This window comes from Motacilla alba, chromosome 2 (assembly GCF_015832195.1).
Source record: "Motacilla alba alba isolate MOTALB_02 chromosome 2, Motacilla_alba_V1.0_pri, whole genome shotgun sequence".
Lineage (NCBI taxonomy): Eukaryota > Metazoa > Chordata > Aves > Passeriformes > Motacillidae > Motacilla > Motacilla alba.
The window spans coordinates 91,077,635-91,096,203 of NC_052017.1; the positions used below are offsets into that span (position 1 = coordinate 91,077,635).

At 41.1% G+C, this 18,569-nt stretch overlaps 2 protein-coding genes across 6 annotated transcripts in view; one reads left to right on the forward strand and one right to left on the reverse strand.

The window, feature by feature from the left end:
* Positions 1-549: 549 nt before the first annotated feature.
* On the forward strand, positions 550-10,416 carry PDCD6 (programmed cell death 6). Of its 2 annotated transcripts, none has more exons than XM_038128018.1 (6): positions 550-702; positions 3,598-3,659; positions 6,756-6,800; positions 7,797-7,955; positions 8,645-8,754; positions 9,676-10,416. In XM_038128018.1, exons 1-6 carry the CDS (start codon positions 617-619, stop codon positions 9,772-9,774), a joined length of 561 nt encoding a protein of 186 aa, XP_037983946.1. In that variant the 5' UTR covers positions 550-616; the 3' UTR covers positions 9,775-10,416. The 2 variants fall into 2 exon arrangements, with proteins under 2 accessions (XP_037983946.1, XP_037983947.1); XM_038128019.1 differs by having other exon boundaries at positions 7,797-7,949.
* A 2,546-nt stretch (positions 10,417-12,962) lies between these two features.
* The window catches only part of LOC119697337, a 29,626-nt gene continuing 24,019 nt past the window's right edge, over positions 12,963-18,569 (reverse strand). For all 4 annotated transcript variants that reach the window (XM_038128014.1, XM_038128015.1, XM_038128017.1 and 1 more), the window contains 4 exons: positions 17,985-18,086; positions 16,743-16,848; positions 15,434-16,333; positions 12,963-13,978 (listed from right to left, as the gene is read on the reverse strand). In XM_038128014.1, the coding sequence (XP_037983942.1) occupies positions 13,923-13,978; positions 15,434-16,333; positions 16,743-16,848; positions 17,985-18,086 (1,164 nt within the window). In that variant the 3' untranslated portion in view covers positions 12,963-13,922. The remainder of the gene's footprint in view (positions 13,979-15,433; positions 16,334-16,742; positions 16,849-17,984; positions 18,087-18,569) is intronic.

The window sequence follows — 18,569 nt, forward strand, 5'->3', positions numbered from 1 at the left end:
GAGAGTTGTGTTCAGCCCTCAGTAAAGAATTCAGTTAAAGATTAGTGAGATGATGCTAATTTGACTTGTACTCTTAATTCCATCCTGTCCCTGAAATTCTTTCCCTGTGTGCTTTAATCCTCACTTTGTGTAAGGGAATCCGTTCAGCGGGCTTGGTTTCCCTCGGTATCCCTTCTTCCTCTCAGCGATGCTGCAGAGGCATCTCTTGCACGTTAAACTTACGCTCTTTCCCCTCCAGGACACGCCAGCTCCCCTGAGTCGGGACCCCGCAGCGATCGGTCACAGGGACGGCTCCGGCCCTTGCCGGAGCCTTCGTGAGGGACGGCGGTGGGTCCGCCACTCCCGAGGCGCGGATCCCCACGCCCTGCGCGCCGCGGTGAGGTCGCGCTGCAGCCCCGCCTCGATGCCGCCCTCCCTCGGTGTCCCCCTCGGTGCCTCCCTCCCTCCCTCGGTGTCCCCCTCGGTGTCCCCCTCTCTCCTTCCCTCGGTGCCTGCCGGCGGGATTTCCCTCGGCGGGGCGGGGCGGGGCCGGGCGCGCGCTCCCGCCCGGCCGCGGCGTCGCGCGCGCGCTGCGTCAGAGGAGGGCGGTGCGGGCGGGCGCGCGCGCGCGGGGGCCATGGCGGCGGGCTATCAGCACCGGCCCAACGGCGGCGGCGGCGCCCCCCTGCCCGACCCCTCCTTCCTGTGGAGCGTCTTCCAGAGGTGAGCCCCCCGCCGCCGCCGCAGCGGGCCCGGCGGGCACGGGGAGGTGCCGGAAGCGGGTCGGCTGCTGCCACCGGCCCGGCGCACCCAGCGCGGGGTTGGGCTGCCGGGGCGCCTGGCAGCGCTGCGAGCGTCGCGGTGCTTTCCCCGTGGGAGGGTCTGTGAGAAGGGGCTGGGGAGCGGTGAATGTGGCTGTGTTTCGTAGCGAGGTTAAGGGGATCGGTGGGGGCGAGGCGGTAACCTTGAAAGCGCTGAAGGAATTGTTAACCTGAGGTTGCGGAAAGGATAGTTAAGTCTGGAGGATCAGTGCAGCAGCACAGGGAAGGCTTGTAAAAAGGAATCTGATAAATGGTAGTGGAAGACTTTTAAGCTACCAACGAGAAGACACAGCTGTACCAAGGGACGTTTAGGTTGGATATCGGGAAGAATTTCTTCTCAGCAAGGGTGATGGGACGTTGGAATGGGCTGCCCAGGGAGGTGGTGCAGTCACTGTCCCTGGAGGTATTCAAGGAAAGACAGGACGTGGCAGTCAGTGCCATGGTCTGGTTGACACGGTGGTGTTGGGTCATAGGCTGGACTTGATGATCTCAGAGGTCTTTTCCAACTGAAAGGATTCTGTGAAGTATTCTCTTGAATTCTCCTGGATCAGAGGGACCTGCAAGGGAGTTGGCAGGCTTGTGCTAAACAAACACACTGGCAAGATCCTATCAGTAAGGAAGCCACAGGAGATTTCCCAATTATGTCTTGTTGAGGAAACTGGGGAGGTGCTTACGTTGGATCCATTTTTATGGGAGATGAGTCAAGACAGATCTTCTGACACAAGCAGCAGCAAGAAGAGGTTAAGCAGCAGACAAACAGTACTAAGTTTCTAAAACTGGCTGATATTTACGGAGTGACTCAGGAATGCAGCAGCTTACCTACCCAGCCTGCTGTAAAACAACTTCCTCTGAGGACTCGGCAGAGGCATGCATGAAGCCATTTCTCTTTTTAGAGGGTCCAGAAAGAAACAGATCAATGATCTGGCTTCTGCACCAGGAAAATCAGTAAAAATATTTTAAATAATCTAGTTAGTCAGGAGAGTTGCATGGCTTTTGTTGAAAATATTCCTTCTGGTAGACTGCTGTATAAATCCTGGACTGTGTTTGGTAAGGGTTGGATATGGATATGATGGCTGGAATTGGAGCAATTCATATAATCTGTATGCTTTTCAAAAATACTCCCAAGACTATCAAAAGGCCCTTGAAGAAATTCAGTAAACGTGGAATGAATGGAGGCATTCTTCAGTGGATGGAAAACTGACTGAAGGGTGTGTGTGTGGTCATGCACCACACTGACAGATGGAGCTCTCCTGGGATCTTTATGTAATCTGTTCAGGAGCAGCTGGGGAAAAGAGAGCAGGTTTAGATTGGATGGTGGGAAGAGGTTTTACACTGTGGGTGTGGTGAGGCACTGGAACAGGTTGCCCAGAGAAGCTGTGGCTGCCCCATCCCTGGAAGTGTTTAAGGCCAGGCTGGATAGAGCTCTGAGCCATCTGGTGTAATTGAAGGTGTCCCTGCCCACAGTTGGGGGATTGGAACTTGGTGATCTTTTAAGTGCCTTTCAACCCATACCGTTCTGTGCTTCCCTGATTCTGTGAAAAGAGGGTGAGTGGTCAGGTGATGTTTGCTGATTCCTGCAGTGACTGAGCCTGTGAATGTTTGCAGGAGCACCTTACAGTCCCAAATAACTGGGCTGTATCAGCCTGTCAGGGCCAGATCATGATCCCTGTATGACAAGTGATCCCCATATGTCAGGTGGAATCCAGAGCAGAAATCTGATGTCCACAAGGAAAACTCATTCTAATTTTGCATAATTTTGTTTATAAAAGGAATGTGCTGACTGATGCTGCTCAGGAGCAAGATAAGTAGGTCATAATGCATTTTCACGAAAATATCAGCTTAGGACTTGGTAACAGCTGATAAAAGGTAAAAAATGTTCACAATACTAAGAAGAGAAACGGATTATAAAGGGGAATATTGTTTGTAATTGAAATCTTTGCAGTTTATGCTCGCAATTTTAGTGTTGCATGCAGGTTACATAATTCTTGGAGATGGGGAAGGAAGCAATAGAATGAACTGAAAGTGTTTAGAAAAAGACAGTAAGAACTAAAGGAAGAGAAAAGCAGCTTCTGTGAACAGGGATCAGCTGAGTGGGACTCTGGTTGGGGCAGTAAATGAGGGGAAATGAAAACTGTCAGTCCAAGGGGAACATCCTTGTATGAAATGGAGGGAAGTCCCACCAGATACCCTTATAAAGAAGGCATGATCAGTCTTTATTTGGGCAGAAATTACTTAATTCATTAATTTTGGCATAGAACTTGAATGATTAAGATAATGGACTGTGAAGGCTCAGTGGAAGCCGGAACCTGCCTGTGCTTTTGCCTCTTTGAATCCCTTTGCAGAGCCCTGCAAACGATTGAGTCTTTCAGTACTTTGGTCACATTAATGACTTACTCTCCATTGACAGCATGTGAGAGAGTCTGGGTGACAAACCTGTTGCTCCAGTTTGTGAAACAGCTAGCTAGCTCACTACTGTGACATTAGGCATTTTGTGGATTTAACCAGCATGTGTGCTCTGCAGTTCTCTTAAACAGAAATAAATAAAAATACTTCCTTGTGGAGAGCATGCCCAAAACTGTTTCATTGTCACTGTTTCTATGTGTCTCTTCACTCTTAAGTAAGTCTTGCAGTTTTCTTTGGAGCTTGTATCATGTTCCAGAGACTTTTCAGGAAAATAATAATCTCATCAGATGAGTAACAAGCAAAATGTTGAAGTCTTCAGTAAGTGGAACCTGTTAATTTCAGCCATTTAAAGCTTACTGCCTGGTTTGGTTTTGTTTTGTTTTTCTTTTCCCAGAGTTGATAAAGACAGGAGTGGAATAATATCTGATAATGAACTTCAGCAGGCATTATCCAATGGTAAGTCTGGAAATGAGCAGTGAGGTAGCTCATTGTAAGCTTCATGATAAATTTGTTGTGAGAGTGGTTGCTTGATGCCGTGATTCTTTGTATGGAAGGGGCTGGGAAGTGGTCCTACCACTCACTAATTACTATTTAATCTACAGCAAAAGGCTGGAAAGGGGAAAAAATGAACAATCCTTGTGATTTTTGTTTGTTCTAAACTGAATATCTCTTGTAACTATTACTGTATTCTGAGGAATGAGGGCGTGCACATCCTTTTTTTTCCCAGCTCTCCTTCCTAGAAATCATAAGCAGTGATTCATATATTCCTTGCTCATCACTGCTGAACCTTTGTTTTTTAACCAGAATCAGCGTATAACCTGGGCAAAGCTGTTTACAACCAGCCTTTTCATTGCACATAATTTATTTTTCATACAGTATGGTGCAGGAAATAAAGTATGTTTGGGGTTTTTCCTAACAGAGTAGAAAGATGCACTCTAGATCTAGTATTAAAACTTCCTAGTAGTCATTTCCATGTTGTAATACTGAAAGAAACTAGGGTATTGTCAAATAACTCACGGAAACAAAAAATGAAACATTTTTCCAGTAGCCTATTTTTACTTTCCTCCCATGACTCAGGGTGGGTAGGGTTGTACTCTGTGGGGTTTTTTTTCTGTTTGGGAATCTGAAAAAAGGGCATATTCAGGCTGTTTGTCCACCTTTGAGTCCATACCAAGTTCCCCTTCTCCCAAAGTTTATTCCTTTATGCCTCCTGTGCTTTGTGACTGAGAAGGGCTTAAACTGATGTTGTAAGCTGCAGCACTCACTGGCTGAAGGGCCCATTCTTGTCAGTAATTTCCTGACTTGAAATAAATTTGTAAGGTTCTATTCAGTAAAACTGCAGTCTTGTAACTGAACTGGATATAATAGAATATTTTTTTAATGATGTATCTGATAAATTAAAAGCAATGTGTTGTGGCTGCCAGAACTAATCCATAATTAAAATTTTGAATAAAATCTTTAGCAAAAACTAAGTTAAGTCACTATTTTAATTTAGATTACAGTGCTGTTTAGAACTGTGAGAAACTGCCATTTTAAATTTTACCTGCTGTTTTAAATTTTATATATTTTCAATATTTTCTCATATGACCCTGCCTTTTTTAATTTTATATATTTTAAGTATCTTTTCATAGGATTGAATTTAAGGGTAATAGGCAGTGATGACTGAGCTCTTTTCTTTCCTTATTTACAGTGTAGATTAGCAGTTTCAGTGCTTTGCAGTTATGAAGAATGCCTACCACGTGTTAGACAAAATATTTACAGAACTGTAAGCTTCCTGCATTCCAAGAGATTCTAGATCTTGTACACCAAAGTCACTAACAATTCACTGTATTGCTTTCAAAATATATCCTATAGTGGTTGATTGTACATGGCCGTCCTGCAATTTAACATGGGCTAAAATAATGTTACCTGTTTATTTCTAAAACATTAAAAAATTCTGCATTGTGCTCACTGAATTTTGAAGTTCAGTGTGGTTTTGACAATTTGAAATTTTCAACCTGTGAAGTTTATGCAGATAACAGTGTGCTTACGTGGGAGGGGCTGATCATCACTTTGTCTAACTGTTTGCACAATAAAATCCTTTGCTTCCTTCTTGTTTTCTTCTGTGCTGCTGTGGGAAGTTAATACTAGAGTCAGGAGAGGAGAGACAGGGACAGTCTTCACTGCTTATTGGAATAAGATGAAATCAGTACAGTTCTTCCCCTCTGGAGTTGCTCAGATTTCATTCTGTGGTGGCTTTATGAATCACTTGAATGTTTCAAGATGAAATAAGTTAACTTTCAGACTGTATTTTCACTTTTTCCTCTTATTCTGTGCAGTGTTAAATCCTGCCACCTCATTAATTCCATTATTTCTTATTTTTTTGAGGAGACACACAGCTCTAAGGTACTGATATTCTCTGTCTAAAAAACTGCTTCAACATTTTCAGAGCCATTTTTCCTTTTCTCTTTCTCTGCTTACGTTTCTCTATATGTGCAAACAGTCTCAGGGCCTGCCTGCAGTGCAGGGCTGTCTCTCCCTGTGCAGTTTCATCACTGCCCGTGCCCCAGCAGAGCCAGCGTGCTGCGGGATCCCAGCTCGGCCCTTCTGCTGGGATGTGCGGGCAGCTGGCACATCCCTGGGAGTGCCCCTGCAGCGCCCTCGGCTCACCGGCCCCTCCTCGGGCTCCCGCAGGCAGCCACAGCCAGCTAATCATGTGCTGCTTCGTGCTCCTGGTTCCTTCCCAGGCTCTGGAGAGTCCATGGTGAAATTCTAGATGAGGCACGGGATTCCTTTGTTTAAAGCTTAATGCTTCATAGCGCTTTGGAACACTCTCAACCAAGTGAAAACAGTTTCATCATGACAAGCCTCTAAATACTCAGAGAAGTACAGAGCTCCTCTCCAGATGATTTCTGCTCAGGCCCTTTCAAGCAGCAACATTTCTTGGTCTAAAAATACTAATTCAAACTAACACCTAATTGTTTTAGCAGTGGAGGTGGGATTTGTACTGAACTCTGAACTGCAGTGTATGGTTATGCCATGTTGGGAACTCTTCCTGTCAGAAACTAAATGCCCTGGAGTAGTCCTGTAAAAAGGAAATGAGCAGATGGGTTTTTACTGAGGAACAGATATGAGGCCTTGATTGAGTTACAATTTAGAACACTTCTGCTCCTGTCAGTAGAAAAGAGGTACTTCAGTTTAGATCTTGATTTTTATCCAATACTTCCTGACAGCCTGGGATGAAAAAGTCCTTCTTAGATCTTCCAAGATCTAAGATCTAAGATCTTAGATCTTCCAAGTCCTTCTTAGATCTTCCAAGGTTTGTTAGGGTTTTTTTGTTGCAGCCTTAAAATGCTGGTTTCTGTGTGGTATTTGGAAAGCACTGGTCTGAAGTCATGTCTGAATGGTGAGACTTTCTTACTTCCAAGCAGTCATATTTTTTAAATATGCCAGCTCCATGTCACACAGCTCTGAATTCACTGTTCTTAACTCATTTGTTTGTTTGGTTTTTTGCATTTTTTTTAAACATTGAGGAATTCTTACTTCTCAACTAAGTAATTCTTTCTGTTTCAGGCACGTGGACTCCATTTAATCCAGCAACAGTCAGGTCAATTCTTGGTGAGTGTAGTTGTGTGATGTGACATAGACCTAAGATACTGTTTTGTGATCTGTTTAGCTGATTGATTGAGAATGCTCTCAATTGCTACACTGTTGGGTTTTTTTTCCTCTGAGTGCCCAGCAGTAGTAAGTTAAATTATTTTGCCTTTTGATTAATAGTGGAATGCCCTTTGCATACACACATGTGCACTTGTCAAAGTAGCCCGAGAAAATGTTACTGCATAATTATTTAGATAATAAATGTAATTTATGCATGAGGAGATTGTTATCTTTAATTTTCTAAAAAGGTATAATGTAAGTTGTCTTGGGAAGTAGTTTTTCCTATCTTGAATTTAAGCCTATGTTTTACTTCAGAATACCAAACAGAGCTTTACAATGCTTGAATTCTGTTAGTGTCTAAACCAATTGCTAGTAATGTGGAAGGTGATGGTGGCAGAACAGAAGGATGAAGATTCAAGCACAATAAATCAAATCTTTCCTATCACACAGTTCATAAATCCAAGGACTACATTTTTGGCTTTGTTTTCAATAAGTGTTCAGCTGCAGTCTGAGTTCCATTGCTGGGTGACATGTAAAGATAACAGTATCAGTAAATCAAATGCAGATGAATATTCCATCACTCTTGGAAATTATGTAAGACTTTTTAATGTGTTCTTAGAAAAGAACAGTTCATCCCTCTGCCCATTTTGATTTATTACTGGATGATTAATCAAGCCCTCAGTATTTTTGAACTGAAAATGAAAACCTAGGAAAAATAAACATTCTGTGATTTATTCTGGTATTTTTATCTTGCTTTATTGTTTTTTTCCTTAAGTGGATGACTGTTTGCTTTTGCTTGGCAGGACTTTCCAAATTACCACTTGCATTTTAGCAGTTTCTTTTCTCTCTTCAGTGCCTTCCACAGAGCACTCTTAGTATCTACTTAAAGTCCTGGCAGAACTTGCTGAGGAGTTTCATGACTAAGGTTTTATATGTGTTTCTTACTTTTTATTTCAGGCATGTTTGACAGAGAAAACAAAGGGGGTGTGAACTTCAATGAATTCACAGGAGTCTGGAAATACATCACAGACTGGCAGAATGTCTTTCGAACGTATGACAGAGACAATTCTGGAATGATTGACAAAAATGAACTAAAGCAAGCACTAACAGGTTTTGGTAATTCATTAGTAATTACAGTTTTTATGACTGGGTTATGTCATAGAATGAGCTGCTTATTGGTACTGTTGCAGAGCTGTACTGCACTGACAAATGTGACTGAAAATGAGGCAGGTGAAGGGCAGCTTTCCTTTTAGGTATAAGGTACCTTTTAACGATGTCCATGCCAGAGGCACATGTTTTTTAAAGCTTTTTTCTTAAATAGAGAAAAAGGAAAACATTTCACACATGTCCTAACACATCCAACTCCAGTCTCCTCTGTGACAAGCTCTGAGAGGGTTACCAGTGTATCAGGCAAAGTCTGAACTAACAGGGTACTTGATAAAACTTGCCACTTTGTAAAACAAGGCCAGCTGTCCATGCTGTGAGAGCATTCTGATGGCTAAGGAACTTTCATTCCAGTCACTTTGCCTGTAAAGACTTGAACTGCAGCCCTAAACCACTCCCTCACTCAAACAGTCACCTTAATCTGTAATTATATTTACTGTGACTCTGTAGGTAATTATTATTGAGCATGGGTTTTATTGCATGCATTTTAGTTTAACAGAGATATGTACCAAAAAACCCAAAGTCATTGTAACTCCTTACCGTTTTCTGGTTTTGTTACACATGCCTGCTAAACAACCTTGTTCTTTTTATAGAAGGACTGCAGTAATTGAAACCTTCTAAAGTATTTCTCTTTTTCCAAGGTTACCGACTGTCTGATCAATTCTATGATATCCTTATTCGGAAATTTGACAGGCAAGGAAAAGGACAAGTTGCTTTTGATGATTTTATTCAGTGCTGTGTTGTTCTACAGGTAAGAAAGGAGATGTACTTTGATGTCAATTGAAAAAATAATTACCTTTTCTTAAGCTTTTCTGGTTCTCACTTTAACAGTGGATCTAGAACTTGCTCTTATTTATAGTAAGCCATTTGAACTAAGTATATGCTAAGTGCTAGAAATATCTTTGTGTAATGGTCTTCATTAGTAATTCTTCTGCATCTGAAGTAAATTTGATACAATGGGTGAGGGACAAAAAAGTGTAAAATAGTATCAGTGTTTGACACTGTCTGTTAGTTTAACACAGACTTCAGAGCTGATCTTGTGAGGGTAATGGTAAAAATACACAAAAATCCTTCCAGTCTTTCAGTAACAGAGAGTGAGAGAAATAGAGAGAACATGGAGGGAAAGCAGTTCCCTTATAAAGTCACATCTCTGTTATTTAGACACATCAGTCACCTTTGCATTCATTTATAATAAATACAAGGCAGTTATGGTTAGTTGTAGGCTTTAACTCTGCTAAAAAGGGCTTTGAAATGGAGTATCACTCAGCTGATGTTACTGAAACCATGCTGGTAGTTGTTCTGGTCCTTTGTCTCTACTGCCTGGCATCTCTGGGGTCATTCAGATAGCAATGGCACATGAAGAATATTTGCCTAGAAGGTGAGATATGCACAAGGTATGCATTGGATTCTGTTTCCAGATCACTCAAACATTGCATTGTTTTTCCCCCTGCTTTAAAGCCAGTTATAAAAAGCTGTCTGGTCTATATAGAAGGTAGCCGTAGGTATTCCATTATTATTGCAGTGAGCTGTCTTTATATATAAAACTGTAAAATGGCTACAGAGGGGATGAACAGAAAGGGTTCATAAAGCCCAGGTGGCAAGGGGAGCATGTAGCAGCCTGAACCTTCCTCTAGAACAAAAATCTGTATTATTTTTTTTCTTTCCTCCTCAGAGGCTGACTGATGTGTTTCGAAGATACGACACAGATCAGGATGGCTGGATCCAGGTGTCCTATGAGCAGTACCTTTCCATGGTCTTCAGTATCGTATGACGTCCATAACCAGGAATCACACACTGGCATTACATAGACTGGAGTTGCCAAATCATCCTCTACTGAATAAGATTATTTATGTATTATAATGGATGTAACATCACATTCTGAAATTTTGTATGTTGGTAATCATCGTCAGAATCTGTACTTGAGTTGGTTTTATTTTGTATTATTGTATGATATGACCATCTCTGCTTACTGTAGTACAGAAAGCACAGAATCTAGATTTAACCAGTACAATATTGAATCCTTATACATATCCTTACCTCTTACACATATCCTGCATGGGAAAAATGACTCTTTAGAAATGCCAAATTAAAATTATGCTTATTAGTTTATATCAGTCAAAAGCCAGAAGTTGCACAACATGTTTTGCATGTGCCTTACTTTTATAAGAGTTTAATGTATTAATTTTTAAATACAGAATTTAAAATTAAGTAAAAATACCTGATCAACTTTTAGTCTGTTTCACTTTTGTACAGCTTTAAGGGCATGGTGATTTTATTTCTGTATTCTCATTTTCTACGATTCAGGGATCTCTCCACTTGGATGGCCTTTTTTATTTTATTTTCTAGCTGCCTCCTTCTTTTCAGGGTATCCTTGGGATGGCTTCAAATACAACTCCTTTGTACCTGTGAAGAAGGTCATACTGCATCGCCCTTGATAAGTTCCCCACAAAAATGAACTCTGACTCTGAATATGCTCCTTTTGCTTAGTTGTCTCATTTGGCATTAGAAGTCTTCCTGTTTGTGCTGAAGCACTTATTTGAAGTGGCCTTGAATTGACAGTCAGACTTACATTCTTGTAACTTTACCCTACATCTCACCATTTACAGCTAATGAGAGAGAGGTGAAAAACTCAAGCAAGACAAGTAATGACTCATTCCTGTCATACACCATCTCTTGCAGTTATTGAAGAAACAACTTGGAGGAAGCAAAGACAACCAGAGTTACAGTGTTACTTCCAGGTGACCCTGAGATCGGCTCACGGTCAGAGAATGGTACAAATAACACCAAGGTCACACGTTCAGTCTCTGTATGGTGAGTTCACTGAACAGCTGGACTTAGTGATCCTTGTGGACTCTTTGCAACTCAGATAGTTCTGATTCTGTGTCTCACCCAAAGTAGTGTCTGGTGTCAGGGTGAAGGCAGCAAAGTGGCAACTCTGCAACTGTTATAAAGCATCTGTCATGCAGAAAAGCTGACAAGTGATACTCAGACCCTTAGGGACAGCTCAGCAACACTCTGAACACTCTTCCGTTGTCAAGTATGTGGGGCAAAACCAATGGCCCCCAAAGCATAAGCACACTAAAACAAGGAGATCTCCCAAAGCACCCTGGGTGTCCTCATCCAAAAGGCAAGGAATTGGTTTTGGGTGAGGAGGGAGATGAGGAGCAATGACCAGGGTCAGAAACCACCTCATCCAACAGCTGTGAAAGTTACTTATGTTGAAGAAAAGAAGGGAAAAAGACTTCCACCACTTACTCTGTGAACATTCCCTCCCTGGAATGCTGAGATAATAACTGTATATGCTGTCTCCAGAAACAAAACAGAAGAGAATTCTTTTGAGAATTTCTGGGCTCAAAAGAGCTCCCCTGTTTGTTTCCACTAAGGAATCTGTCCCTTTGGATCATACATCCACATAAAATCCAGTAATTCTGGGAAGTGTTTTGAGGAGTAAGTCCATGGTACAAACTAAAAAGCTGGAATCTGAGAAACTTCCCAAGTTGTCCCCCCTGAAAGATGTCTCCATATCCAGCTGGCCTCGTATTTCACTGCCCTTGGTGCAGAACAGCTGACTGCAGCATTTCCTAAAGGAGCATCACTGATGCAGAGAATCGTCAAGGTGGCTCTGGATTGGAACAACTCTTGTCCCACTGGGAAACACACTTCTAAAGGTGTGAAAGTAGGCACACCACAGACCAAGAAACTGAGTAAAAGCAGACCATTTATCCCCAGTCCAAGACATGTTCCAGTCTGGGCTTTTGTCACTGGCTTTTTAAGGAAATTAGAAATTTGCTCCAAGGGCTCAGGTGCATTCTGAGAATTCCTGCCTCCATGCCAAGGCCTGTGATGGAGCTGCAGTGGTGCTGATGGGTGCCAAGCATCCGGTGCTGCTCTGCAAGCTGTCAAGACCTACTTTGTGAGGTGGTTTCTTAAAGAAGGATTGGAGTCTAGACAAAGTTCTGCTCCAATTCTGCACTACATAGGAGCAAGATATGGTAAAGGGTTTTCTTGGAAGTAAGAAGTATTCAGCACTCTACACTTCAGGAAAGCTTTAGTAAATCAATGCTGTCTCACTACTTCAACTCCATTTCCAAATGCAAGAACTGTTTGCCCGGTGCAGGACTCTGCACAACAACAAAGGAAAGACAGTAACTGTTGCCCAGAAGGAAAAATTACAGAACCTGTAAGTGGAAAGAGCATCTCATTTGGGTGGAGTTCATCCAGCTACTGTATGCCACTGGGATATACAGTGATGGCAGTAAAATCCAGAAGGGAGTGAGAAATGGGGAAAAGAGTTCTCTGCAGCAACCTCAACTGAAAAGGTTTTAACTTGAATTGACACAGTTGCAGCAGTAACATGTTCTAGCAACATTTTTTTTCTACAGTTTCAGAATTTTAGTTGCACTACACTTTCTGTGAGGAAAAAAAACTATGCTAGTAACATTTGTGTAAATAACTTCTGATAATTTTTAAATGTAGATATAATAACTAATCAATCCTACAGACTTGTAAATCAAAACTCTGGAAGACACCTGAGGTGGAAAAAACAATTTTCCCTTTTAAGCAAGAAGGCTGACTATGTAATTCAGTGCATGGAAGTGTATGGCACAGCTGTGAGGCGTGTGACCTTACAAACCACTCCAACACTTCAGTAAGTATGAGCAGTGAACAGGAATGAAACACAGTGAACAGGAATGAAAAAGGAAAGTGGATCTTTTCAGATGCAAACACAAAATAGTAACAGAAGGAAAACTTCAGGGAATTGAGTTTACATGCTCAATAATAAATTATTTTGAGTTTTTATTAAAATTTACATAACAAGATCCAAAATGTTTTATGACAGCTCATGAAGACTAACCCTGCTTCAGCACAAGTATTTAATGCACAGAGACACAGTTCCAGCATGGGTGAGAAGAAAAATGATAGTCCACAATGCAGCAGTGAAAAGGAAAACAGACACTCAGGAGTAAACTGTCTCACTTTACTTCTTTTCTTTAGCTCCATGTAAACTGGTTTTAATTACATAGAGCAGATATCTAAAGCCAGGCATTCATGAACATGGAGCTCTGATACACCTGATGAACTGGTAAGTACTACTCAGTTACTACTACATTTTGTTTACTTTTTCCTGTTATTTTATCTGATTGCCTTATGGGTTCTACCATTTGTTAATATGCTTTTGCCAGTAGAAAGAATCGAGAATTTTTATTTTACCATGGGTCCATCCACCAAATGAGTTTTTAAGATAATTTATAATTATTTCATCTTGAACAACATGATTTAAAAATCTGCACGTATTTCACACCATTTCTTACTCTGGAAATTGAAACTGATATGCCCTGTTACATACCAGTCCTCTAGTCAGATTACATTTTCCTCATATAGCATCACATTAAGATAGCGAATACCTATGCTGTGACATTCTCCTTTCTTTGTCCAAACAGAAATGTAGTGTATCAATTTCTAAAAATATGGGCATTATAAAGCCTCAAGTTAATGGAACTGGCCTTACATTTGTGTGAAGAAAAGTAAACCTGTATTTTCAATTAACATTCTTCCTAAGTAGGTAGCATAAAAGTAAACCTTTCTTTCTCTTCTGAATTGAAGGGTATTAAAAGGATTATTAGCTTTTTGTTGACAGAGTAATTTTAACATATTTTCAAAAAATAACAAAAGATATTTTTTTCTGAAATATACTAAGATATAACAAATACATTACAAAAAGCCTAAACAAAATAGTATGTACCCATTATGTGCAAGTTCATGTTCCAGCTATATTTCACGTGTTAAAAACTTAAACCCTACCTCCCTTTACCTCTCCCAAGCCAGTCAAACACAGAGTTAAATGCAGTCTCTTTCCTGAAAGCCAAGTGATGGAGATTCTCAAAGCACTTCATCTGTTTCCAGTTCAGCTGTTGCTCCTTAATCTTTCTCTCTAGCTTCTATCAGCACATTGACGAATGTCTGAATATTTATTTCTGGAAAGGGCCAATAAAGACATTTAGAGTTACTTCTATCTCATAAGATTTCCATAATACAACATAGAGAATGTGAAAATGAAAGTTTTACTGTTAAGTAGCTACCTAAATAATTAACTAATTCTAGTACCAGAAGCATAGTTTGCATTTGTCCAAACCTGTCAGAACTCAGAATGTCCCACAGACATTCTCGGATGTTCCAGACCCAGGTCAAAAGCATCTGAGACCCTGGCATGCAGCCAGAGACCCCTGTGGCTTTGAATCTGACCCATGGAACAGTTTACCAACTTTGCAGGAAGAACAAGAAGTCACAAAAGTTTAGATATTGTAGTAGAAGTAGTCACGAAGTAAAGGGTAGGATTTCTGAGTGCTGTACAGGGGGGTTTTAAGCCTTGTACGCAGGGGTCCAAGTTTTGTACATGGGGGTCGGGAGATCTAAGATGGAGGGACTTGGGTGTGCCCTGTCCTCTTTCTTTCTCCTTCCTAACCTCCATGTCTTTGGTGATGTTGGCACTCACAGATTGGTCTAGAATAGAAAGTCACCATTCAATATAGATAGTAGATATTGGAGAAAAAGTATAAACATGTAGTACGTAATATATGATATAAAAGATAGCACCAGCCCCCTGGGAGGGCAGTGTGCCTTTGTCTGAGCTGCTGAACGGGCCACAGCAGTTCAGGGAGAAGAATCTTGTAGATAACCAACAATAAACTACCTTGAGAACAGACAACAGAAGACTACTGAGTCTTTCTTCGAAGGCACGGGTTGGAGGAGGGACTTTTCCATCTTTCGGGGTCATCCCAATCCGGGGGTGAAACCCCACAAAACCCATGCCCAATAACAACTATGCAGTAGCATATGCCCACTTCTCTTTAAGTCCCTCTCATAATCTATTTCCAAAGGAGAAGCTCTCATTTTGAATAGTATATCACTATTGTCAACATTAATGACTATTTCTACAGCAACTGGAAAAAAGAAATTGACACTTAATGAACCAGCTCTTTGATAACGTTTCTCTTGTTATCCCAAGGGGTTTTGATTCTTTTGGATTATCTATTATAATGTCATCCAGGCTTGGTTCTGCATGCATTCCAGTATTTTTTTTCTATATGCCATCCATCTTTATGCCACCCTCCCATCATTGCAAATCTACCAGTTCAACTCATGATACAAACTGCTAGTTAGAAAGATGACCTAGGACAAACCATTCAATTCAGGAAATTTTTGCACTATCAAAACCTCCTCTCACTCACTGCTCCATCTAGTTGCCAAGAGGCACAGTGTGTTCAGAGAAGCAACAGTGCCTTTCTTCAGCTGATACAGATGGGAGCAAAATGAGCTCCACTCCCCTGAACAGCTCATCCCATCTCTGCAACCTGCAATCTCCTGCTTAGGTTACAGCAACCACGCTGACATAACTCATTTCACATGAAGGAAACTAATCACCATCTTACTTTGAAGTGCTGGATAATATGGAGCCAGCTGTTTGAGCGTCCTGGTCATTGTAGGTACATCCTTTCCCAGTAGCCTGTTCACAGTGTTGGGAGCAAGACCAACATCGACTCCATCAAACATCTTTTCTGAGCTTCTGAACTGCTGGTGATCTTGGTACGAACCACTGCCAGAAAATGAGTCCTGATGTGAGCTCCAGTCTCTCTGGTAGCCTGATTTCTGATACCTGAATTCTTGACACCTAGATTCCTGCTTCCAGCTAGAATCGTCATTCCACCTGTAGTCCTCATTCCACTCATTCCACCTAGTGTCCTGGTGCCACCTGGAGCCACCTCTTCCTGAAACTGCCAAATTTGCAGAAGATGTACAAGTGTTCACAGACTCATAGCTCTTGTAAGAGGAATAGTTTTGTGAAGCATAGTTTGTAAAGTATCTTCCAGATGAAGGATACGAGGCAGAAGAATTGGGGTAGGATAATTCTTGGTCACTTATATGCCTTGCTTTGGTACACACTTGTTGATTCCTCCATTTAGTATCTTCTCTGCCAAATGAGAGTCTGTTATCACAGAGCTCACTTCCTTGTCCATCATTGGATATGTATTCTGCTGAGAACTCCTTCACTGGGCTGCTCTGGTATGAAGAGGCCTCAGCAGCTGAATTTGTGCAGGGCACAGAGTTTCTCAGATGTCTCAGCCACTGGCTGACACCACTGGCAGGAGTATCCGGCTCAACAGCAGCAGAGTCCCCGAGCACAGACATACTTGCAAAGTTGTCAGATGTCAGATGACAGGAGGATGATCCATCACCTGCTTGGTAACTGTCTGAGTGAGCAGGAGCAAAAGAAGCATCTTCAGAACACTCTTCATACTGAGACAAGAAACCTTGATTCCAGTCAGAACCTCCTGAATAAATAAAGGGCACTTAAAGTTAGCAAAATATTAAAATACCAGCTGGAAACACAACTACTTTGAGATTTTATGATGTGTACTTCTGTTCTTTTCCCATTTCCTGCCTTTATGTCTTACCTGAGTTTTGCATTTTTTTACCCAGAAATTCTAATAGTAAATAGATCAGGAAGGGTTACTGCTTGAATTTCCATAACCTTAACTGCTGTAACACTGTTCAGTGAGACAGGAATGTTTTCAGACAGTAAAGTCATTAAAGCTCCAGAGAATTATACCCTGAACTGACTCAGAGGGCACACACAGAGTACACCGGCTAAGAAGCTCTATGGCTGGCCATAAAAGTAAATTTTCACAATCTGTGCAGGCTCCAGAGTAAACAAACTAGTAGGAAAAAAATATAAATTACCTTTGTATTCTACATCTGGCCCATAGTGTTCTGGGACACTTTTCCTTTCTGGAAATTCATCTTGAGGCACTGACATCAGTGGGCCTAAACTGTTGGTGTAATTATCCTAGGTGAAGCAAAAGGTCAGAATGTCTGTTTGCAAATGCAAGAATTTAAGAACTTCACAAATTCTAAAAAGCAACAAGTTTCCCATAGAAAGTTAGCAAAGTACAATTTTAAGTGATAACAAAGTCCATATGAGGGGTGTGTTGTTGCCACATTACACCACTGTTTTCCAGTGTTATTTGAAGAGATATGTTCCTGGAGAACAGAAGGAAGTCTCTGGTGAAGACAATGTCTCCTGTTTCTAATTTATTGCCTCATATCTCTTATCATCACCTGGCTAAAATATAAAACTGCTGCATATGCAAACCCTGCCTCCATCTGGGGAATGCAGAATGGAAGGCCCAGCTGAGAGATTAAGCAACAGAAACAATACTTAACTGGTGCTGGTGGCAGCATTTGCACAGAGACAGTTACTGCAGCTCACCTGACATGGAATATACAATTGAGAAAACAGTCTGAAACAGCTTTCAGAAAAAAAAAAAACACATCCTGAATTTTGTGAACCAGTAGCTGCCAGAGTGATGAATCATTTTTTCACAGATTCTGGTCCTTCTTCAGATTCCTTTTTCCACGGGTAGTCAACCTCTTTGCAAAGAAGCTATGGAGGTTTGTAAGGACCAACAGATAGTCAAGAACATCTTGCCTACCTTAATCTCAACAGATTAAAACTCTCAACTGAGAGCAAAGCTACAAGTTATGAGAAAGACAGGCCTACCCACAGGCCCACAAAAGAAAAAAGTGGCACATTTGGGTGGCACTTAAAGCCTCATTGATCTTAGAACAAAAGCTAACAAGCAAGGGACCACTACAAAAAGGATGACAACCTGTCATTGAGAAGCAAAATGGTGCTCAGAACAGAACACACACAAAAAAAGCCAAAACAGATACATGATGATGGAATACTAAGAGAAATGTGCTATGTAATTAATATCTTTGTCACTTAAAATTGTAAAAAAAGAAAATTTAAGTACATGTAACTGGAGGTTTTGATCCATGCCTGAACTGTTACAGGTTGGCAGGGTGTTGTCCTGGTTCAGGGCAAATTTGGGAGAGAGAATCTGGGAGAGAGCACAGTGAGTTTAACCGCTCCTTTCCTCTCAATGGTAAAACAATTCTGGACAAGATTAAGCTACTTACTGCTGCCTTCTTTTCACAAAAAGCCTTCAAAGCCTCCATGAGTTCCTGTGTAATGCGGACAACAAGTGTTGCTTCTGAGTCTGAGGTGATGTGAAAAGTCTCCTGTTGAAAAACATGGTTAGAATTGGTCATTAGGATGCCAAAGGGTCAAATACACAAACAGATCAAAGTTATACTTTGATTTTTGCATAACCAAATTTATACTATTGGTTAACATATGGCATATATGATAAATGTATACAAAAATATCAAAAAATAAAACTGGGAGCATAATTATGGCCTGATAAAAGCTAAAACATAAAACTTGGATTTCTTTCTCCTGTACTGTCAAGTCCATAAACATTTTGTTGCAGACAGAGAATGGCACAAGTCCTAAATTTATATTATTTGTGTAGAAAATTGAATAAAAAATAAGCTTCAGGCTGATTACTAAGCAAATGAATTTATAAGTGATTACAGTAAGTTAAAAGAATATAGGCAGTCTTTTGTGATATAAGGAATAGCTGTGATTCCTGTACATAAAAGTCAATTAACCACCAAGTTTTTTTGTAGTTTACTGATTATCCCTTAGACTTGCTTTTTCTT